General features: G+C 45.4%; 1 protein-coding gene across 1 annotated transcript in view; it reads right to left on the reverse strand.

The window, feature by feature from the left end:
- Positions 1 to 24,887, reverse strand: part of myo15ab (myosin XVAb) — a 103,645-nt gene that overhangs the window by 15,954 nt on the left and 62,804 nt on the right. Inside the window, 5 exon segments of the mRNA XM_060898259.1 lie at positions 1,321 to 1,451; positions 1,755 to 1,829; positions 1,911 to 2,022; positions 13,379 to 13,520; positions 13,753 to 13,871. Coding sequence (XP_060754242.1) covers positions 1,321 to 1,451; positions 1,755 to 1,829; positions 1,911 to 2,022; positions 13,379 to 13,520; positions 13,753 to 13,871 — 579 coding nt within the window.

Consider the following 24,887-nt stretch of genomic DNA (forward strand, 5'->3'; position numbering starts at 1 on the left):
TTAGGGAGATTATTAATAAGGAAAGTCATCTTCGTCACAGCACAAAATGAGATCATTTTCTTAAAACACAAATGACAGTGATCTAGGTCTTTTTTTTCTATATTTGTACATCATCTTGTTACATAATCACATTCATAGTCTCATCTCATCTCATTATCTCTAGCTGCTTTATCCTGTTCTACAGGGTCGCAGGCAAGCTGGAGCCTATCCCAGCTGACTATGGGCGAAAGGCGGGGTACACCCTGGACAAGTCGCCAGGTCATCACAGGGCTGACACATAGACACAGACAACCATTCACACTCACATTCACACCTACAGTCAGTTTAGAGTCACCAGTTAACCTAACCTGCATGTCTTTGGACTGTGGGGGAAACCGGAGCACCCAGAGGAAACCCACGCAGACACGGGGAGAACATGCAAACTCCGCACAGAAAGGCCCTCATCAGGCACGGGGCTCAAACCTGGACCTTCTTGCTGTGAGGCGACAGCGCTAACCACTACACCACCATGCTGCCCCACATTCATAGTGACTGAAACATTTTGGCCAATCCCCCCAGACCTTCTTATTTATACTATTCTGCACAAAACAAATATAAACCTGCTAACACAAAAAATACAACATGGATACCCTTATTCATATACCGAAATCTCTGGAGCCCTTGTTCAAAACATTCAGATTTATTGTCATCACGAGTGCCATCACATGACATGATTATAATAGCAGAGACTATGTGTGGCAGCAGCTCAATAAACCTCAATCTTCCTAACACATCTCTCATCACACTACTGGAGTGGTGGTGCTGACTGGACAGCTCATCTTTGACACCAATGTGGTGGACTGTCAGAGAGCGCGTGACTACAGGGCAGAGCCAGGCAAACAGTTGGTGCAGACTTGAGCACCATTATGTAACAAAATTACCCCAAGTCTAAGCACTGCCTGAGTGAAGAACTGACCTTAAATAAACTCAGGCACAGGAGCCGTCAATTGCCACTGATTACAATTAAGCTGTTGGTCTTTGCCTCCTTCTGGTGGCAGAACCTGGTTTAGCAATGTATGTGTTTGCACTCTGCCTCCCTCAAGAGGTGGCACAATGCAAACATGAAATGTGTGATGTGAAAAACTGAGTTTGAATGTCTTTTGTGTAGGTTTATGTTAGTGTCTGGCCTTAACTGTGAATTATAGATACCTCTATTTTATATAGAATGATAAGGTGAACAAAGAGTTGATAATATGATATAATATTATAATAAAACTATATAATTGTACTTATTTATCAACATCCACCAAGTTCACATGTAGCATCTCAGAATACCATCACCTGACTCTTTCTGGTTCTCATCTCTCCTTGCTTGTCTGAGGGCAGGTTTAGAAAATCCGGAGCAGATGCTGGAATGACACAGTTTGCAGGAAATGCACCACTGCGACTCATCACTGGCTCAAACCTCCAGCCTGGAATAAAAAGTCTACATTAAGTACATTCAGCTTTACATATGTTACTGATATAAACAATATGTGTACTAACAATACAAATTAAATAATCATTGTGAAAATCATGTGTTTGATTTCCATGTTACATGCTTGCCTTTGTCTTAGCTTCATTCTTGGACTACATGAGCGAATTAAGCTATGTACACTCAGAGGCACCAACAAACTCTGGTATGTCCTTCAAAGCTTTATTTTTCTTCGTAATGTCTTGAGGCACATTTAATGAGAGGTCACATATGAAATCTAGACAATGATAACACATCTTACCGAAGTCTGTTGTGTCTCTGTTTTCTTCCTCCATGTAGATGACCTTCTTCTTCACCACACATCCATACAACTGGCCTAAAGGATATACACATACACTGTAAAATAAAACAACATATTATATATTATATAAAGTATGTGCGTGTGAAATTCAGAGACCCTCCTGTAGGCCGTCCATAGCTCGCAAGCGGATGATGTCTCCTTTATGGAAGCTAAGCAGAGCTAGCTCTTCAGTGACATAGTTCCTCACAGCAACGGCGTACTCTGAGTCCTGCATAGAGAAAGAGATTCAGAGAGAAAGACTGATTAATACTCACTTAAATATTACTAACTTACCCACCTCACATGCCCTATGTGTTTGGTTCCTCCCACGGGGCACCAAATACAGTATGTAGGATGAGGTTATGTGAGGTAGGGAAGTTGTATTTATTTTACTTAATTTAAAAAAAACTATGAATTTAAAAGGTTAATTATATTTAAATTGTAAAAAAAAAGCATGTACTGTATATTTTGTGACTGATTACTTTATAAGATGGATTAATTAAATATACAGTGAAAAACCTAGAATATATTGCTTGTATTTCTAGGTGCTCATTTTATTACCAAGCTCTAAATTACTTATGAAGTGGCAAGGACCCTTTGAGGTCACATGGCCTGAGGTTTTTCTCTCCTGCTGTGTAAAGACCACAAGCGGAGGCCATCCACATCGGATCTGCTTTAATATAAACAGATCTTCGATTAAGGTACATGAATCTTTTCATCATGGCACACCTTCAGCCTGTTCAGTGTGCTGAGTGCAGGATGTTTAGTCATTCTTCCTCCGTCACTAGCGATAGCTTTATTAGTTTTATTTGTGATAAGTGCAGATTAGTTAGCTCTCTGATAGAGAAGATTTCAGTGCTAGAAGCACGTGTCCAGGCTTTAGAGAAGGTTAGTGAGCGTGAGAACAGTGTAGTTTCTGTAGGGGAAAGTCTGGATGCCCTAGGTGGAGTTAGTAATCCCCCAACTCCGGCATTAGAGCCCTTACAGCAGGGCGAATGGGTGACGGCTCGGCGGCATAAGCGTAGAGCCAAAGCTACCGCTGAGGCTCGCCCACAGGAGCACCACTCCTCTCTGCGTCACGTGTTGAACAGGTTTGCTCTCCTTAGTGATGCACCCACTGAGAAACCTGAAAGAGCTCTGGTTATAGGGGACTCTATCATACGGCATGTGAAATTAGCTCAGCCTTTAGGGGCACCAGCAGCTTTAGTCAGGTGTATACCGGGAGCCAGGGTGCCGGACATAGCAGGTAATCTTAGGGTCCTAGGCAAGCACAGGTTCTCAAAGATAGTTATCCATGCAGGAGCTAATGATATACACCTTCGTCAATCTGAGGTTACTAAGAGTAACTTTGTAGAGGTGTTTAAATTAGCGAAGGCGATGTCCGATGCTGTAGTATGCTCTGGCCCCATCCCAATGCGGCGTGGCGATGTAGCTTACAGCAGGTTATGGTCGCTGAACTGCTGGCTGTCCAGGTGGTGCTCTGAAAACAGTGTGGGCTTTATAGACAATTGGGCTAATTTTGAGGGCACTGCTGGCCTGTTAGGGCGGGACGGTATCCATCCCACTTGGGAAGGTGCTGCTCTCATTTCCTGCAGCATAGGTCATAGTCTCAGAACAGGCCTAGTTAATTTCTGACAATCCAGAGCCAAGGCCAGGGAGCAGACGAACAGGCTAAACCGACTGTCTGCTAGCTGCACAGAGTCGTCACTCAGGGTCCACTACATCGAGACTGTGTCTGTTCCCCGGGCTAAACAAAAAGGTAGAAATTTTCAGAGAGTTTGTTCCAGTAACCTAATCAATATAAAATTAGATCATACTGACTGTACAGCTGCTGCCAGCACCTTTGATCTAAAGGTGGGGCTATTAAATATTAGATCTCTTACATCTAAAGCGCTAATGGTTAATGAACTCATTACTGATCAGGAGTTTAATGTACTTTGTTTAACTGAAACATGGATTAAGCCAAATGAATATATAACATTAAATGAAGCGAGTCCTCCTGGATATAGTTATATACACCAGCCTCGTCAAACTGGCAGAGGAGGAGGCGTTGCGGTTATTTATAATGATTATCTAGGTGTAACACAAAAACCTGGTTATAAATTTAATACATTTGAAGTTCTTCATACTCATATAATGTATGTAGCCTCGAAAAATAAGTCTACCCAGTTAATTCCATTGCTTATTATTTACAGGCCCCTGGGGCCATATTCTGAGTTTCTTTCTGAATTTGCAGATTTTATCTCAGATCTGGTTATTTCCTTAGACAAAGCTTTAGTTGTCGGAGATTTTTATATTCATTTCGATAACCTAGAAGACCCTTTAAAAACAGCGTTTGTGTCCATCTTAGATTCAGTAGGGATTAATCAGAATGTCATAGGACCGACCCATAATGGTGGTCACACCCTTGATCTAATACTAACATTCAGATTAAATGTAGACAACATAGTCATACTTCCACAGTCTGAAGTTATCTCAGATCATTATCTCATCTCATTCAAACTATGTCTGAGTAATAATATATGCACCTCGCCACGCTACTGTATTAAACGTACATTCACGTCAACTACTGCACAGAGCTTTATAAATGATCTCCCAGAGTTGTCAACTTTGATTGGGTCACTGTCAGCCCCTGCAGGGCTTGATCAGGCAACTGAATGCTTAGAGTCAACATTCCGCCATACTTTAGATAATGTAGCTCCTTTAAAAAGGAAAATGGTCAGAGACAAAAAATTAGCACCCTGGTATAATGATGACACTCGCACATTAAAACAGACCACTCGAAAATTGGAACATAAATGGCGTCAAACAAAATTGGTAGTGTTCAAATTAGTGTGGAAGGAGAGCTTCCTGAAGTATAGAAAAGCTCTTAGTGCTGCGAGATCAACATATCTCTCCTCCCTAATAGAAGATAACAAAAATAATCCTAGATTCCTATTTAATACTGTAGCAAAATTAACTAGGAATAAGTCCACTATAGACACATGCACACCTGCAGTATGTAGTAGCACCGACTTCATGAATTTTTTTAATGACAAAATTGAGAATATCCGACAAAAAATTCAAACTACTAATTTAAGGTCAGACAATGAAAGTGACCTTGTAGTTAACTATATAACTGTATCAGATCATCAGTTAGAATGTTTTACTCCACTTAAAGAAACTGAATTATTTTCATTAATCTCGGCATCAAAAGCCTCAACTTGCGTACTCGATCCCTTACCTACATGTCTATTCAAACAGATAATACCTGAAGTAATTGAACCGCTTCTAAAAACAATAAATTCTTCTCTTACGATTGGCTATGTACCCAAATCCTTTAAACTAGCAGTTATCAAACCCCTGATTAAAAAACCTGACATTGATCCCTGTCAGCTGTCCAATTATCGGCCAATATCAAACCTCCCCTTTATCTCCAAGATCCTTGAAAAAGCTGTGGCACAGCAGTTGTGCTCATATTTACATAGGAATAACATCCATGAAATGTATCAGTCAGGATTTAGACCTCATCATAGCACAGAGACAGCACTGGTTAAAGTAGTAAACGACCTACTGTTGGCGTCTGATCAGGGCTGTGTCTCGCTGCTTGTGTTGCTTGACCTTAGTGCAGCATTTGATACCATTGATCATTCCATTCTTCTGGAAAGACTACAAAATGTTGTGGGAGTAGGGTTGCAAAGGGGCGGAAAATTCCCGGAAAATTTCCGGAAAGTTTCCATGGAAACTTTGGTACGGGAATTTTGGGAATTTTCAACAACAAAAAAAAGCACTGGAATTACGGTAATTTAGGGGAATTATTTAATTATATATATATATATATATATATATATATATATATATATATATATATATATATATATATTCATAAACATTTATTATTTATTTATTAATTATTTATTTAATTATTTCTTATTAAGTCATAAACAAACAAAAATATAAACATTTTATTTTGTCATCAGCAGACATTATTGCAAAATGGAGACAATTAAAACACATGACTCTGATTTATTTGTAAGAAGAACTTTATCAATGCTTATTTCTTTTATTGAACAAAACATGAACGTTTGCCAATATGTTGCTTACAGCTCCCACTTATGGGACAGAACAGACAGAACGTAACTCTCTTTCTGATTCAAAAACTCAAATTCAAAATGTAAAATGAAAAATGTTTTCCCCTTCGAAAAAAAAGTCTTGAATGTCAAATAAAGTCTTGCATATCAATGCAAGTTTTCTTACATGAAATGTTCATAGGAAGCTTTCATTTAGCTTATCTGGTTTCCCATTAAGCTAGCACAATTTACTGTACCCCTCCTAGAACTGCCACCTTATTGTGGTGGAGGGGTTTGTGTACTTGAATGATCCTAGGAGCTATGTTGTCAGGGGCATTATGCCCCTGTCAGGGTTTCCCAAGGCAGACAGGTCCTAGGTGACAGGCCAGACCAAGAGCAGTTCACCAAAAACCCCTATGGAAAAAAAATCAAGGACCGTGACGTCGCCCAGTATGACGCAGCCGGGGCCCCACCCTGGAGCCAGGCCCGGGGTTGGGGCTCATATGCGAGTGCTTGGTGGCCGGGCCTTTGCCCATGGGGCCCGGCCGGGCTCAGCCCGAAGAGGTGACGTGGGCCCGACCTCCTGTGGGTTCACCACCCACAGAGGTAGCAGTAGGGGATTGGTGCAATGTGGATTGGGTGGCAGTCGAAGGCAGGGGCCTCGACAACCTGATCCCTGGACACAGCAGCTGGCTGTTGGGACATGGAATGTCACTTCGCTGGGGGGGAAAGAGCCTGAGCTTGTGCGGGAGGTTGAGAGGTACCGGCTAGAGATAGTCGGGCTCACCTCCACACAGAGCTTGGGCTCTGGAACCCAGCTCCTCGAGAAGGGCTGGACTTTCCACTTCTCTGGAGTCGCCCGTGGTGAGCGGCGGCGGGCTGGTGTGGGCTTGCTTATAGCTCCCCAGCTCAGCCGCCATGTGTTGGAGTTTACCCCACTGAATGAGAGGGTCGCCTCTCTGCGCCTTCGAATTGGGGAGAGGGCTCTTGCTGTTGTTTGTGCCTACGGGCCAAATAGCAGTATAGAGTATCCGGCCTTCTTGGAGTCCCTGGGAGAGGTACTGAGGGGTGCTCAGACTGGGGACTCCATTGTGCTACTGGGGGACTTCAATGCTCACGTGGGCGATGACAGTGACACTTGGAGGGGCGTGGTTGGGAGGAACGGCCTCCCCGATCTGAACCCGAGTGGTGTTTTGTTATTGGACTTCTGTGCTAGTCACGGTTTGTCCATAGCGAACACCATGTTCAAGCATAGGGGTGTCCATAAGTGCACGTGGCACCAGGACACCTTAGGTCGGAGGTCAATGATCGACTTTGTCGTCGTTTCATCTGATCTCCGGCCCTATGTCTTGGACACTCGGGTGAAGAGAGGGGCTGAGCTGTCAACTGATCACCACCTGGTGGTGAGTTGGATCCGCTGGCGGAGGAGGAAGCTGGACAGACCTGGCAGGCCCAAACGTATGGTGAGGGTCTGCTGGGAACGTCTGGCCGAGCACTCTGTTGGGGAGGTCTTTAACTCCCACCTCCGGGAGAGCTTTTCCCAGCTTCCGAGGGAGGCGGGGGACATTGAGTCTGAGTGGACCATATTCTCTACCTCCATTGTGGATGCAGCTGTTTGGAGCTGTGGCCGCAAGGTCTCCGGTGCCTGTCGTGGCAGCAATCCCCGAACCCGGTGGTGGACACTGGAAGTAAGGGATGCCATCAAGCTAAAGAAGGAGTCCTATCGGGCCATGTTGACCTCCGGGACTCCTGAGACAGCTGACGGGTATCAGCAGGCCAGGCGTGCTGCAGCTCGGGCAGTTGCGGAGGCAAAAACTCGGAACTGGGAGGAATTCGGGGAGGCCATGGAGAAGGACTATCGGTCGGCCTTGAAGAAATTCTGGCAAACCGTCCGGCACCTCAGGAGAGGGAAGCAGTACTCTGCCAACACTGTTTACAGTGCGGGTGGGGAGCTGTTGACCTCGACTGGGGACATTGTCGGGCGGTGGAAGGAATACTTTGAGGATCTCCTCAATCCCACCGTCATGTCTTCCACTGAGGAGACTGAGGCTGATGACTCAGAGGTGGACTCGTCCATTACCCAAGCCGAAGTCACTGAGGTGGTTTGCAAGCTCCTCGGTGGCAAGGCACCGGGGGTGGATGAGATCTGCCCTGAGTATCTCAAGTCTCTGGATGTTGTGGGGCTGTCTTGGTTGGCACGCCTCTGCAACATTGCATGGTGGTCGGGGACAGTGCCTCTGGAGTGGCAGACTGGGGTGGTGGTCCCTCTTTTTAAGAAAGGGGACCAGAGAGTGTGCTCCAATTATAGGGGAATCACACTTCTCAGCCTCCTGGGGAAGGTTTACTCCAGGGTACTGGAGAGGAGAATTCGACCAATAGTCAAGCCTCGGATCCAGGAGGAACAATGCGGTTTTCGTCCTGGTCGTGGAACACTGGACCAGCTCTATACCCTTCATAGGGTGCTCAAGGGTTCATGGGAGTTTGCCCAACCAGTCCACATGTGCTTTGTGGATCTGGAGAAGGCATTTGACCGTGTCCCCCATGGTATTCTGTGGGGGGTGCTTCGGGAGTATGGGGTTCGGGGCTCTTTGCTAATGGCTGTCCGGTCCCTGTACGAACGGAGCAGGAGTCTGGTTCGCATTGCCGGCAGTAAGTCAGACCTGTTCCCAGTGCATGTTGGACTCCAGCAGGGCTGCCCTTTGTCACCGGTTCTGTTCATAATTTTTATGGACAGAATTTCTAGGCGCAGCCAGGGGCCGGAAGGAATCCTGTTTGGGAACCACAGGATTTCATCTCTGCTTTTTGCGGATGATGTTGTCCTGTTGGCTTCTTCAAACCAGGACCTTCAGCATGCACTGGGGCGGTTTGCAGTCGAGTGTGAAGTGGCTGGGATTAGAATCAGCACCTCCAAGTCCGAGGCCATGGTTCTCGACCGGAAAAGGGTGGCTTGCCCTCTCCAGGTTGGTGGAGAAGTCCTGCCTCAAGTGGAGGAGTTTAAGTATCTCGGGATCTTGTTCACGAGTGAGGGAAGGATGGAGCGTGAGATCGACAGGCGGATCGGTGCAGCCTCCGCAGTGATGCGGTCGCTTTACCGGTCCGTCGTGGTGAAGAAGGAGCTGAGCCAAAAGGCGAAGCTCTCAATTTACCGGTCGATCTACTTTCTGACTCTCACCTATGGTCATGAGCTTTGGGTAATGACCGAAAGAACAAGATCGCGGATACAAGCGGCCGAAATGAGTTTCCTTCGCAGGGTGGCTGGGCGCTCCCTTAGAGATAGGGTGAGAAGCACAGTCACTCGGGAGGAGCTCAGAGTAGAGCCACTGCTCCTCCACATCGAGAGGAATCAGCTGAGGTGGCTCGGGCATCTTTTTCGGATGCCTCCTGGACGCCTCCCTGGGGAGGTGTTCCAGGCATGTCTCCCCGGGAGGAGGCCCCAGGGAAGACCCAGGACACGCTGGAGGGACTATGTCTCTCGGCTGGCCTGGGAACGCCTCGGTGTTCTTCCCGAGGAGCTGGCCGAGGTGTCTGGGGAAAGGGAAGTTTGGGCTTCCATGCTTAGACTGCTGCCTCCATGACCCGGCCCCGGATAAGCGAAAGAAGACGAGACGAGACGAATTTGCTGTAACTAGCATCACAAGCTAACTACTTCAATGAAATGGCACAATTCTAATTTACAAGTAAATTAGCACTAGATTTATTCTACTGTACCTTTTCATTTTTACTTAAATACCATAATAGATAAAAAATCACCCTCAAACATCCTCAAAACTTACTTGATGGCATGTAGTCCTTTGTCTGTAATGTGTGATCTCGGCAGTTTGTATTTAAAACAGCTCTTCAGAATTCTAGAAGTTATTGTGCATGTGATAGAGGGATGCAAAATGCATGTAAGGGGTGTGGCTTCAATGGCTCCTGAGAAAATAACATGTTTTGTCCATGTGAGTGAGTAACACGTGCTATGCACAACTTTATTCCCATAAATCTGCCTCTTTTAACCAAGATTATGCTCCAATATTTTTTTCTACTTACTTAATTGATGTCCACTTTCAAAATTCCCAGTCTTTTCCCAAAAATTCCCGTTAATTCCTGTTAATTCCCATGGAAAGTTTCCACCTTTGAAAATTCCCGGAATTTTGCAACTCTATGTGGGAGTTAAGGGAACGGCCCTCTCCTGGCTCAGGTCTTATTTAACTGATCGTTATCAGTATGTTGATATAAATGGTGATATTTCTAGACATACTGAGGTAAAGTTTGGTGTTCCACAAGGTTCTGTCTTGGGTCCACTGCGTTTTTCTCTATATATGTTACCTCTGGGTGATATTATTCGTAAACATTGTATTAGTTTCCACTGTTATGCTGATGACACACAGTTGTATGTCTCTGCAAAACCTGATGAGAGACACCAGCTTTATAGAATTGAGGAATGTGTTAAGGACATTAGACACTGGATGCTTATTAATTTCCTTCTGCTTAACTCTGACAAGATGAAGTACTTGTACTAGGACCACATACAGCTAGAAGTAAGTTTTCTGATTACACAGTGACTCTGGATGGCCTTTCTGTTTTTTCACGTGCAGCAGTAAAAGACCTCGGAGTGATTATTGACCCCAGTCTTTCATTCGAAACTCACATTGATAACATCACCTGGATAGCTTTCTTTCATCTCAGAAATATTGCAAAGATAAGAAACTTAATGTCATTACATGACGCGGAAAAACTAGTCCATGCTTTCGTTACCTCCAGGTTGGATTATTGTAATGCCTTACTGTCTGGATGTTCCAATAAGTGCATAAACAAGCTCCAGTTAGTTCAAAATGCAGCAGCAAGAGTCCTTACTAGAACTAGAAAATATGACCACATCACGCCTGTCTTATCCACACTGCATTGGCTCCCAATCAAATTTCGTATTGATTATAAAATACTACTATTGACCTTTAAAGCACTGAATGGTCTTGCACCACAGTACCTGAGTGAACTTCTGCTCCTCTATGACCCGCCACGCCTACCGTACTTAGATCAAAAGGTGCAGGCTATCTGCTGGTACCTCGTATAGTGAAGACTACATCAGGGGGCAGAGCCTTTTCTTACAAAGCCCCACAGTTATGGAACAGCCTTCCAAGTAATGTTCGGGAATCAGACACAGTCTCAGCATTTAAGTCTAGGCTGAAAACATATCTGTTTAGTCAAGCCTTTTGTTAATGGTGTTTATGAGGTAAAGGTATAGATCTAGAGGGTCCTCAGACATAGAGTGTTTTGGTAAACTGGGATGTATGGATGCTGTCAGTCCCCACTCGCTTGCTCACTTGAGTTTGTTGATGGTGTAGTGGCTGGCTGTTTTATGTCCCGGGGCTCCCTCATGCCTGTGTTACCTTCTGGCTCTCCCCTTTTAGTTATGCTGTCATAGTTAGTTGCCGGAGTCCCTGCTTGTACTCAGTGCAATATGTATACTGTTCCTACTTATTCAGGTGACATTGGGCATACCTAACAACCTGTGTTTCTTTCCCTCCTCCCCCCCCCCCCCCCCAAAATCTGTCCCTCTGAGTTACATGGAGTCAACAGGAAATCTTTTGGTGGAGAGGGTGGAGACCTCGACTGGCTATCGTAGCCTGCAGGGAATCGGCCGTCAAATATTCTGTCGCATGTCCCAGACCTGGTGAAATGTAACTGAATTGTCTTGGGCAGCCCTAAGGGTCCCATCTGCATCTCATCATTGCTGAGGAGTGTGCTCCCATCACCCAATCAAGCATCCGGCCAGAGCAGGTCATGATATTTTTTAACCATATTAACATGCCACTGTTATGTATTATGCCTGATGTCAAGACTCTCATCTCTGCGAGCCTACCACACTGATTTAATAATTGTGTCATTTTTAGGGCATACCTAACAACCTGTGTTCCCCCCCCCCCCCAATCTGTCTCTCTGAGTTACATGTTGGTCCTGGGATTGAGATGCTGGCCTCTTCTGCCCCTCGGACCTGCTTGATCCATCCTGGTGCCCTGTGTCTGGTCGGAGTTTTATCGCATCGCTCCTGTGAAGGACGGCCCCATGAGGACAGTTGAGGGTTACACCTGGAGGATGCTCTGGACTCTTACAGTAATGCTTATAAGGCTGAGGACTACAGTTGACTTGCTATCTTTAGGACTGCAGTTGTCATGAACAGTTTTGCACTCAAGTTTCCATCAATGAAGAGTTACAACATCAATGAAACTGTCTTCATGTTAAAACTGTTAATATTATAGTCATGCTGTCTGTTGTTGCCCAAATGAGGATGGGTTCCCTTTTGAGTCTGGTTCCTCTCGAGGTTTCTTCCTCATGTTGTCTGAGGGAGTTTTTCCTTGCCACCATCGCCACAGGCTTGCTCATTGGGGATAGATTAGGGACAAAATTAGCTCATGTTTTAAGTCGTTCAAATTCTGTAAAGCTGCTTTGCGACAATGTTTATTGTTAAAAGCGCTATACAAATAAACTTGACTTGACTTGACATGGTGAGTTGGAGAAGTTGACTATAAGGACAACCAACAGATAGAGGTGATGCACTTCAGATATACCACTCTAATCTCCTAAAACCATTGAGAAAAGAGGTTCCTGTGACTCTGACAAAGGTGGTTCCCAAGAGGGAGGAACTGGGATGGGAGGTAAGTTCAAAAAGTGCAGCCCAATTCACCCTGGTCCCCTGAGGATGCCACATCTTGCCATCCCAGAGGGCACAGCAGAGAGAAGGGTTATACCTAATTTTTTGGCCATCACCAGCCTGATGCATCAGACAAAGGGCTGGAGGCTGTTTTGCTCCAGGTGGTGGAGCTTAAGAAGTGTCCTGTGCTATATATAAGCTGTAAGGTCTCTGTGTGAGATAAGGAGTACAGCATGATAGAGAAGAAGTGCTAGGCCATCAAGTGGGCGGTCCTCACCCTCCAGTACTACCTACTGGGACACCCTTTCACTCTGTTTTCCAAACATGCCCCACTCCAATGGCTCCACTGCATGAAGGACACCAATGCACCAATGCGGAAACCATTCATTAGTATTTGGCACTTCAGCCATTTAAGTTTGAGGTGGTCCACAGGCCAGGGGCACAGATGGTGATGGTGGATTACCTCTCCTACTGGGGGGGAGGAGTCAGCTGCAGGCCAGATGGCTACCTGGCCTGAGTTGAGCGGTGGGAGTATGTGGAACTGACGGCATGGTTGGGTGTCAGCTATGAATGGAGAGCAGGTAGGCTAAACTGGCAGGTAACACGAAATGTGTCTCACCTGTGTCAGAATGCCAGCAATTGATTTATGCGTGTCCTTTGTGAGAGTTGCAGAGATAAGCCAGTAACCAGAGAGAGAGAGAGAGAGCTGAGCAGCCCAGCGCCATGTGTGTCTGAATGTGTGTGCTTAGAGTGAAATCAATTCATTGAAAATACATAAATAAAATGCACCTTGAATTGTCAAATCTTTCTCCTGTTTCCTCATTTCCCCCAAAACGCAAGAGTGCCACAGAATTATCTGAAAGACGTGTACTAAAGGGAATAGAGTAAAGAAAAACAAGCCTAACCTCCTTCAACTGTGAGATGAAAAGATCAACCATGTGCTTGATCTGTGGTGCTTTAGCAGAGAACAGGATCAGCTTTTCATTCATCAGATTAAACTCCAGCATGTTAGGAGATGGGATGGTCACAAAGAGGATATCAGTGTATCTGAAAAAAAATGAAAGTTAAGCAGAGATAAAGAGTTGTGTTATTTTTCACTTTGTTACTCCTTGATCAAAATTTGCTAAATTTCCTGTCTGTACTATTAAATGATTTACAAAATAACTTTATGGTGATTATATTTTTTTGTTTGTTTTTTGGTTTTTTTTGTAAATGTTTAATATTTTACGTCTTAGAAAAAAATAAAACAAGAAACCATTGTGTTATTTTGAACATGTACCTATATGATCTCAGAACTCTGAAGTAATCAGGAACTTTGGCACTGCTGTGCACTGTTTTCAGTAGTTTGATACCAGAGTGAGACACGGCCAACACCTGGACTCCAGTACCTACGCTGCCCTGTGACATACATGATCAAAAACATCATAAATTATAACAACATATGAGTCAGTGTCAGGGGTTAGATAAAGAATAAAACACTTGGGGTATTCTGTTAAAAGAAAATAATCAACAGGGGTATGTGATGTTAAATAATTAACAGGGTTATGTGAGGGTTAAGTAGAGTTCATGTCATCACCCAAAAGCTTATTTTTCCAATAATTATTTTTTAAATAATTAAAGAACATCTTAATACTTTTTTATCCATTCATAGTTGCACTTAATGTATCTATATTTAGTGAAACAAGTCATTCTCTCACCAGTTTGTCTGTATTCTCTCTCCTGAAGATGTCAGAACACTTATAGCTTACAGCTTTACCTCTGAAGGTCGCAAAGCACTGTTAAAGTTTTCTGTAAGATGTTGCGGGGGGCTGATAACCCCCAAAGGGCTTATGTATGTCTAGAGGGGCCAAAAATTCAAGAGTAGGATGGATAATGTGATACCAGTACTCTGACAACTAATCCACCCACTCAGGTGCAGCTAAGCACCCAGATCAGGATTTGAATGGGGGAGTTCTGATTTACTGCTCATCTGACTTAGCTCACTAAACTGATAATTGGGAAGCACATGCTGGGGTATAAGTACTTGTGCGGCATGCTGGAATGCAGCAGGTTTTAGAGAAAAGCCAACATGATGCCACCTGTGGTAATGTGGGGAACCGTTCTAAAATGGCTGCCTACCTGGTCAGCTGGATATGCGAAAGGGCGAAAGGGGTCTCTGTTTCTCAGAGGGACTCTCCCTCAAACATTCCTCTTTTATCTTCCTCCAAAAATAACTCTCCCCCCTAGTACAGTATATTTTCAAAATAACTCTTTTCTTTAATCTTTAAATATATTTTCTTTCTTCAAAATACCTTTTTAAATATATTATCTCTCTTCAAATTTTTTTTCTCTTTTCAAACAAACCTCAGAGGAGTGTGGTTCTGCTCTGTTACTGGCACGGATGTCCACATGTCAAATGAGGAAAGCAAAGGGCTTATAAAGAAGCACAGGCAAGTGTTGCCACTCTCGCCTGATTGCACGCATGTGACCATTGCATGGCAACCAGGACCATGCCTGCTTTAAAAGCCCTTGTAGCCTGCAGCATTACAGTACCCACCCCCCTCCTAGGAATGGCTTCTGATATTCCAAGACCACCTACACTGTCTCTGTGCAAGTCCCCAATGAGTTCTGGGTCCATTCCTTGGGCTCATACCCTTCCCAGTCCACTAGATACTAAATACAAACATGTCATGAGTCTAGTATGTATCTAACAGTGAAGGCCAGAGCCTTGTCAATAATGAACAGCAGGGGCAGCACTGGTCACCACAGGGCTGTCATTGGACTACAAAGGACTGGCTTCAAGCATGAGACATGGAATGTAGGATTGATCCTCATCTTGCAGGGAAGAGCCAAGTGGTACATCACCAGAGTTGATCCTCCTAAGGATCTTAAACGGCCTGATTTCTTGGCTAACCATACCCACTGGTCAGTTTGGAAGCTTGGGGCTGGATGCCAACTGCAATTGGCTGAGTGGGTCACTCTCTGGGCAGTAGCCTGCAGGGAAGTACCCACCTCCTGCTGGTGGGTACACAGCAAACATGGGTGGGGGGGTGACTGAACTGGCACTTGAAAGGTGACATACCTCATGACAAATGCCAGAGAGTGTTGTGGGAGTATTCTACCCAGACCAAATGTTGTACTCATGATGCAGGGTTGGCAGATGCCAGGCACCTGAGAGAGTGTGCTCCAGGTCCTGACTCACCCTCTCTGTTTCACCATTGGATTCAGGGTGGAACCCAGAAGAGAGGCTCACTGTGCCCCCCAGGAGTTGACAAAAGGCCTTCAGATTTGGCATGCAAACTGTGGACCCCAATCTGAAATCACATCAACTGGAAAGCCAGACACCCTGACCACATGCTGTAGGAGGTGTTCTGCTATCTCTTTGGCCAAAGGTTGAGAAGCAGGATGAACCTACAGACCTTGGTAAATGATCTACAAAGACCAAAATAAGAGACATTCCCTGCAACACTGGCAGGCCTGTAAAAAAAAAATCCACTGAAATGTGGGACCAAGGTCAGGAGGGTAATGGGCAGAGGGTACAGCAGGCCAGATGGAGATGCACGGGACTCCTTATTCTAGGTGCAGCCCTGACAAGCCACCACATAGGACTGCACCTCCCTATTCATACTAGGCCACCAAAAGAATCAAAATTCCAATGTCCTGGCTGCACCCAGGTGCACTGAGAAACCAGATGTGTAGTGCTTGGGTATGTACAACCTTAGGGGCATACAACTTCCCTAGTGGGCCAACACCTGGGTCTGGTTCATGCTGGAGTGCATCGTAAATGGCCTGATCCAGTCCCCACCTTAGGGGAGCAATTATCAGGGGGAATGATCAGCTGGGGGGAGGGTTTCCAAGCTTCCAGGTCCCACAGCCTCAGTAGAGCATCTGTTTGAGGTTCTTTTTGCCCAGTCTATACAACAAAACAAAGTCAAACTGACTAAAGAATACTGATCCAGGGGCGTAGCTAGGATTTTTCGGGGGGGGGGGGGGGGGGGGGGGGGGGTCACACACTGACTGGCAGCCTGAGTACGTACCCACAGGTTTGTAATTGAAAAAATACATTGAATACATTTGAGAAAATAACCCAGTCTTTGCATCATTCTTTCATCTCATGTTGCAAGCTGTTGAGATGTCGGACAATGATTAGGCCAAATCAGCTTTATCCGGCAGTGTATGGATAGCGGCTTGACATCTTACCCTAGTCAACCGATGCAGATCTCTCTATTCTTGTTGTCTTACTGCTCACAGGCCAAAATGTTTCTAAGTAAAAGGTGTCGTGGATGAAGAATGGCAAAGATGTCAACGATCTTGTCAATGTCAATCGCTCTGCCATCGTGTATTCTTCCACATTTTATTGATGTGTTCTAGAAATGGCACACTAAAACTTAGGTTCGAAGCCACAAAATGCAACTTTGATGGAAAAAAATATATAATAAATTGCTTACCTCTCTTCACGTCGAAAGGAGGAGGAGTTTTGCTTGTTTTGACATGGCGAATTATTAACAAGAGGAAATACTCGTAATTCGCAACTAAAAAGACTGCAGCTACACTGGCAGCTTGACCATGCTTTCTAGTGCGATCGTGTTGCATTTGCGCAGAACTGGGTTTTCGTGACCAAACCATAGGAAGTGCATACAAGGTTATAGAAACCCTAATGAGGCTGAGGTTACAATCTAGTTTAAAAAAAAAAGTTAGAAAAATTACAGTGGGCGCATTTCTAATATTCTTATGCGGCTATTGAAAAATGTATGGTCTGACAAAGAGGGGGTCACGGGCACCCCAGGACCCTCCCAGCTACGCCCCTGTGATCGCTTAGCCTGCCATGGATTGAAGCACTTGGCCTGCTGTATGTAGTCCAGGTTCTTACAGTGTCTCCAGGTTATTACCTGGTGCTTAGCCTCCTCCAGCCACTCGTCCAGGACCAAGTTCATGGCCAGGAGCTCTTGTTCCCCATCATCATTGTTCCTCTCCAGTGAGGTGAGGTGGTGGAAGTAGTATGCACATGGGTGCAGCCTCTGGTTAGGACATACACTGGAAGAGGACGGCCCCCACACCAACATCTGGGGCATCTACCTAAACTATGACTTGAGCCTCTGGTCCTCTCCAGTCCACTTAAGACTCCTGATTTCTTTTTTGTTCGTGCAATGAAGGGAGTCACTAAGGTGCTGAAATGCCAGATAAAAAAAAAAAACTGGTGAACCCTAAAAAGCGCTGTACTGTGTGAACCAAGGTGGGGCATTGCCAGTTCAAGATGGCCTCGATCTTGGACTGGTCCATGCTGAGACACCCCTGTGAAACCGCAAAGCGCAAGATGGAGATCATAGTGACGTGGAACTGTAACTCCTCAAGCATGATATATAAGTGATTTTGCAGGAGTAGCTGCAAGACCTTGCATACATGGATGACATGCTCCTCCAGGGAGTTGAGTTTAGTTAAGTTAAGAAAACCTTTATTGTCCCACGATGGGGAAATTTCTTGTTTGCAGCAGCACAGTGGATAGCAGCAGAAGAGGATATATCAAACCACACAAGTAAAAAAAATTATATATATATATATATATCATCTTCTTCTTCTTCTTTTGGCTGCTCCTGATTAAAGGTCACCACAGCAGATCTTTCATCTCCATTGCTCCCTGTCTTCCGCATCCTTCTCTACCACACCTGCCACTTTCATGTCCTCTCTCACCACATCCATGTATCTCCTCTTTGGCCTTCCTCGTTTTCATTTGCCTGGCAGCTCCATCCTCAACATTCTCCTTCCCACATGCTCTGCATCTCTTCTCAGGATGTGCCCATACCATCTCAGTCTCATCTCTCTTAGCTTAATTCCCAAGCTCTCCACATGTGCTGTCCCTCTGATGTACTCGTTCCTTATCCTGTCCAACCTTGTCACTCCCATCGCAAACCTTAACATCCTCAACTCCGCCACCTCCAACTTTGCCTCCTGTATCTTTGTTAAAAGTACAGTCTCCAATCCATACATCACAGCTGGTCTCACTACTCTCTTATATACATCTTACCTTTCACTTTTGCTGGGACTTTCCTATCACAAATGACTCCCGAAATCCTTCTCCAACTGCTCCACCCTGCCTGCACTCTCTCTCACTTCACAATCGCAGCCCCCATTTTCCTGCACAGTTGACCCCAGGTACTTGAATTCACCAACTTTCTTTATGTCTGCTCCTTGCATCTTCACTACACTCTCATCCCCATTCTCATTGATGCACATGTATTCTGTTTTGCTACTGCTCACCTTCATTCCTCTTCGTTCCAATGCATACCTCCATCTCTCCAAACCCAACTCAACCTCCTTTCTACTTTCACCACATATCACAATATCATCCGCAAACATCATGTTCCATGGTGACTCTTGCCTCACTTCGTCCATCAAGCTATCCATCACTATGGCAAACAAAAAAAGGACTCAAAGCAGATCCTTGATGGAGTCCCACCTTCACCTTGAACTATTCAGTCGTTCCAACTGCACACCTCACTGCTGTTTCACTGTTCTCATACATGTCTTGCACCACTCTAATATACTTCTCATTCAGTCCACTCTTTCTCATACAATACCATAACTCATCTCTCGGCACTCTATCGTATGCCTTCTCCAGGTCTACAAACACACAGTGTAGCTTTCTCTGGCCTTCTCTGTACTTCTCCATTAACATTCTTAGAGCAAAAATTGCATCTGATGTGCTCTTCCTTGGCATAAACCCATACTGCTGCTCACAGATTGCTACCTCTCTTCTCAATCTCGCCTCCAATACCCTTTCCCATAGCTTCATGGTGTAGCTCATCAATTTTATTCCTCTGTAATTACTGCAGCTCTGTACATCTCCCTTATTCTTGTATGTTGGGACTAGCACACTCTTTCTCCATTCATTTGGCATTTTCTCATTCTCTAGGATCTTATTAAACGAACAATCTCATTTGGAACTCCACAGCCATCTCACCCAAACATCTCCAAGCCTCAATCAGGATACCATCTGGTCCGACTGCTTTCCAAGTCTTCATTCTTTTCATGGCTGCCCTCACCTCATCCTTACTAACCAACTCTGCTTCCTGATTTGCTGTCTCCAATGAATCTGACCTTTTCTCTCTTGGATTCTCCTCATTTAATAAATCCACAAAGTACTCTTTCCACCTTCTGAATACACTCTCTTTGTTTGTCAGCACATTTCCATTTATATCTTTCATCACGCTTACCTGCTGTACATCCCTCGCTTCCCTGTTTCTCTGCCTAGCTAGTCTGTACAGGTCTTTCTCACCTTCTTTGGTCTCCAGTCTTTCGTACAACTCCTGGTATGCATCTGCTTTCGCCTTTGCTACAGCTCTTTTTGCTTTCTGTCTCGTCTCTCTGTATAACCTCCTGCTTTCTTCATCTCTCTGCTCATCCCAATTCTTCTTTGCTAGCCTCATCTCTTTTATAATTTCCTGCACTTCTTTGTTCCACCACCATGTCTCCTTGTCTTCCTTACTCCTTCCCGATGACCACCCTAGTACCTTCCTTGCTGCCTCTCTTACTAGTACAGCAGTAGTATTCCAATCTTCCGGCAGACTTCCATGACCACTCAATGCTCGTCTCATTTCTTCCCTAAACTCCTTCTGATGTTCAACCTCTTTTAGTTTCCACCACTTAATCTTCGGCTCCACTATTTCACACTTCCTCTTTTTCACTTTCAAGCTCATCCTGCACACGACCACTTGATGTCCAGCTACACTCTCACCTGCCATCACTTTACAGTCTCCAATCTCCTTCAGGTTACCCCTTCTGCAGAGAATGTAGTCCACCTGTGTAGATCTTCCTCCACTCTTAAACATCACCCTGTGCTGCTGTTTCTTCTCAAAGTATGTATTGACTATTGCCAAATTCATCCTCTTTGAAAAATCAACTACCATTTGCCCTTCCACATTTCTCTCTCTTACACCATATCTGCCCATCATGTCCTCATCTCCTCTGTTTCCCTCGCTAACATGTCCATTGAAATCTGCTCCTATCAGCATGTGCTCCTCCCTCGGTATACTTTACCACTTCATCCATCTTTTCCCAGAAAGACTCTTTCTCTTCATTCTCACATCCAACCTGTGGGGCGTATGCACACACAACATGGATTACCACTCCTTGAATCTCCAACTTCATGCCTATCACTCTGACACCCTCTTCACATCAATCACACTGTTGACCAACTCTCCGCTCAAAACAATACCAACACCATTTCTCTTTCCATCCACTCCATAATAAAACAACTTGCATCCATCTCCAATGTTCTTGGCCTTGCTTCCTTTCCACCTCATCTTCTGCACACACAAAATGTCCAACTTCCTTCTTTCCATCATACCTGCTAACTCTCTCGCTTTGCCAGTCAATGTTCCCACATTCAGTGTTCCTACCCTCAATTCTAAGCTCCTTCCCTTCCATCTTTCACAATCTCTCCTAACACGCCTCCCTCCTCTCTTTCTCCTTCTCCGTTTTGGCGCAATAGTAGCACACTTTCCACCAGCACCCCAGCACGCCCAGAGGCGGTTGTTGTTAACCCAGGCCCCGACCGATCCGGTATGATATTTCTCTTTTCATTCCGCATGTTAGATTTGGCACAATTTTATGCTGGATGCCCTTCCTGATGCAACCCTCTCCAATTTATCCGGGCTTGGGACCGGCACCAAGAGTATGCTTATGCACCCCCAGTGGCTGGATATTCTTGTTTGCAGCAGCAAATACATTATACTTAAGATAAATACTACATTAGAGGAATTATGAAGTAGATGAAACACAGTTATTGCACATATCAGGTGGTCATAATATATATACAGGATGTCCTATATATAAGTTAGGGGACAACTCTATATGGTCTATTGATTTACTGGTGCCCCCTAACTTCTGGGACACCCTGTAAAACATCTCATCTCATTATCTCTAGCCACTTTATCCTGTTCTACAGGGTCGCAGGCAAGCTGGAGCCTATCCCAGCTGACTACGGGCGAAAGGCAGGGTACACCCTGGACAAGTCGCCAGGTCATCACAGGGCTGACACATAGACACAGACAACCATTCACACTCACACCTACGGTCAATTTAGAGTCACCAGTTAACCTAACCTGCATGTCTTTGGACTGTGGGGGAAACCCACGCGGACACGGGGAGAACATGCAAACTCCACACAGAAAGGCCCTCGTCGGCCACAGGGCTCGAACCCAGACCTTCTCACTATGGGGCGACAGTGCTAACCACTACACTGCCATGCTGCCCCCTGTAAAATATATTATATAATGATATATAATACCAAAGTAGAGGAATTATGAAGTAGATGAAACACACTTACGGTATTGCACATATCAGGTGGTCATAATTGCAAAAGATAAAACAGAAAACAATGCAACAACTGTTGACAGACATACAGATGTGAGTCAACTGTGAGCAGTGCTGGTTGTACAGTCTAACAGCTGCAGGAAGGAATGATCTGCGGTAACACTCCTTCACACACTTAGGGTGGAGCAACCTCCCACTGAAGGAGCTCTGCAGTCCAGTGAATAAGTCCTGTAGGGGATGGGAGTCATTCTCAATCATAAATGAAAGCTTAGCCATCATCATCCTCCTCCCACCCACTACCTCCACTGGCTCCAAGGGGCATCCCCACACAGAGCTGGCCCTCCTGATCAGTTTGTCCAGTCTCTTCCTGTCAGCTGTGGAGATGCTGCTCTCCCAGTAAATCATGCCATGAAAGATGGTTGACGCCACCACAGTGTCAAAAAAGGTCTTCAGGAGTGCCCCTTACACTCCAAGAGACCGGAGTCTCTGCAGCAGATACAGCCGGCTCTGACCTTTCCTGTACAGTGCTGTGGTGTTATCAGTCCAGTCCAGTTTGTTGTTCAGGTGAACACCCAGTTACTTATAAGAGGTCACCAGCTCAATGTCCTTCCCCTGGATGCTCAGTGGTGTTGGGGGGGAATAAGAGCGCCTGTGAAAATTCACCACCAGCTCCTTAGTTTTCCCCGCATTGATCTGGAGGTGGTTTCGCTGGCACCAGTCCACAACGTCCTGCAACAGTCCTCTGTACTCCCTGTCATCCCTATCTGTGATGAGACCAGTGATAGCAGAGTTGTCAGAGAACTTCTGCAGGTGACAGGTGGGTGAATTATAGGAGAAGTCTGCAGTGTAGAGGGTGAACAGGAACAGGGCCAAAACCATTCCCTGCAGGGCCCCTGTGCTGCAGACAACCATGTCCGCCACACAGTCCCATGTCCTCACATACTGTCCAACTATCCCACACACCTCGTCTGCACAGGACCTGAGGAGCCTGGAGCTGATGCCATCCAGACCTGCAGCCTTCCTCGCCTTCATCTTCCTCAGCTGGTTCCTCACCTGGAGTGTTGTGAGGGACAGGTTTGAGCAGGGGGGCTGTGTGCTGTGTTGTTCGTGGTTGTTTGAATTTGGGGTGATGTGTAAAACAGTGGGGTGTGTGTTGTGTGATGTATATTGTCTGTGGTGGCTTGAATTTGGGGTGCTGTATGAATCTGTGGGTGGTGAGTGGGGGTGGGAGTTGGTGTGTGTGGTGGCTGTGAGCTGCTAGACGTTGGGAGGGAGTAGATGGTGGAGGTGGGGGAGGGGCAGGGTCATTGAGGTATGAACGATGAGGGTTGCAGCCTAGGTGTCTGGAGGTGCAGACACCTGATGCCTGATCAAATCTATTGAAGAAAAGATTCAGGTCATTTGCCCACTGCTGGTCACCCTCAGCCTGGGAGTTTGAAGACTGGTGGCGAGATGGTCTTTAGTCCTCTCCAAACTCCTCTGGTGTTGTTCTGCTGCAGCTGCTCCTCCATTTTCTTCCTGTAGCTCCTCTTTCCCTCTCTAATCCTCCTCCTCAGCTCCCTCTGCACAGCCTTCAGCTCCTCCTTGTCTCCAGACCTGAAAGCTGTCCGTTTCTCCTTGAGAAGAGCCTTTATGTCCAGGTTAATCCATGGTTTGTTGTTGGAGAAGCACTGTACAGTCCTAGTAGGTACAGTGTTCTCCACACAAAAGTTAATATAGTCCATAATTCATTCTGTAAGGTTATTGATGTCTTCCCCATGTGAATCTTTGAATAACTCCCACATCATTGTATTGAAACAGTCCTTCAGAGCTTCATCCGCCTTGTCAGACCATCTCAACACTGTACGGGACACAGCTAGTTGCCTGTGCACAAGAGACTTGTACACTGGCTGGAGGAAAACCAGATTGTGATCAGATCTTCCCAGGGGGGGATGACTTATATGCCTCCTTGGTGTTTACATATAGGAGGTCAAGAGTATTACTGTCTCTGGTGCTGCATGTGATGTACTGGGCGAAGGTGGGCAGAGTGGAGGACAGGGAGACATGGTTGAAGTCTCCAGAGATCAGTAAGAGAGCTTGTGGGCTCTGAATTCGCAGCCTGCTCACTGCAGAGTGGAGGAGGTCACACACACTACCAGCATTAGCAGAGGGGGGGCACACACACAGCTATTACAACAGCATGTGAAATTTCCTGAGGCAGATAGAATGGTCTCATTTCTATTCTTTTAAGTTCGTTTCTTAAGACACGTATTTTTAAGTATGTTACCTCGCTTGTTGACAGTTTCGGCGAACACTTCCGCCTTCTTCAAAACAGTCACCCTTGGGTGACTGTTTTGAAGAAGGCGGAAGTGTTCGCCGAAACTGTCAACAAGCGAGGTAACATACTTAAAAATATGTGTCTTAAGAAACGAACTTAAAAGAATAGTTATAATTATCAGACATAATGAATTTTCACTAGAATGGTCTCATGCTAACCACTAACAGTTCAATGTCTGGACAGCAGTGCCTCTCTTTAATAGTGATGTGCCCAGAGTTACACCAACTATTATTAATAAACACTGCCAGCCCTCCTCCTTTCCTCTTACCACTCTCAGTCATCCTGTCAGCTCTCACCAGCTGGAACCTGTCCAGTGCAGCATGCATATCTATGACAACACTGGTCAGCCATGTCTCCGTAAACACCATTAAGCTGCAGTGCTGGTAGGTCCTTTGGTGCCAGGTTAACGCCACCAGTTCATCCATCTTGTTGGATAAAGATCGTATATTCCCCATGAAAATGGATGGGAGGACTCGACGATGTCTCCTCTTCCTCTCACGCCATTGAACTTCAGCTCGGCACCCAAGTCTCCTCCTCCTCAGCTTGTGCGGGACCTTGGGTCTGTCTCTCAGCAACAGCACAGCGATACGGAGCACTAACAGCTGCTCTCTGCTGTAAACAATAGAGGCCATAGCTAACCGTGACTCCATGAACACAGTGGAGTGGAAAAAAGTTTTAAAAAGTAACCGCGAGTGCCCTGTACTCACAGTTACTAGTGTCCCTTAACACTTTAAAGAGTAAAAAAAACAACAACAAAAAACCCAAATAGAAACACACACAAAAGCAGGCAAAAATAGAAAAAAACC

Source organism: Neoarius graeffei, chromosome 18 (genome assembly GCF_027579695.1).
Source record: "Neoarius graeffei isolate fNeoGra1 chromosome 18, fNeoGra1.pri, whole genome shotgun sequence".
In the NCBI taxonomy this organism is placed as follows: Eukaryota; Metazoa; Chordata; class Actinopteri; order Siluriformes; family Ariidae; genus Neoarius; species Neoarius graeffei.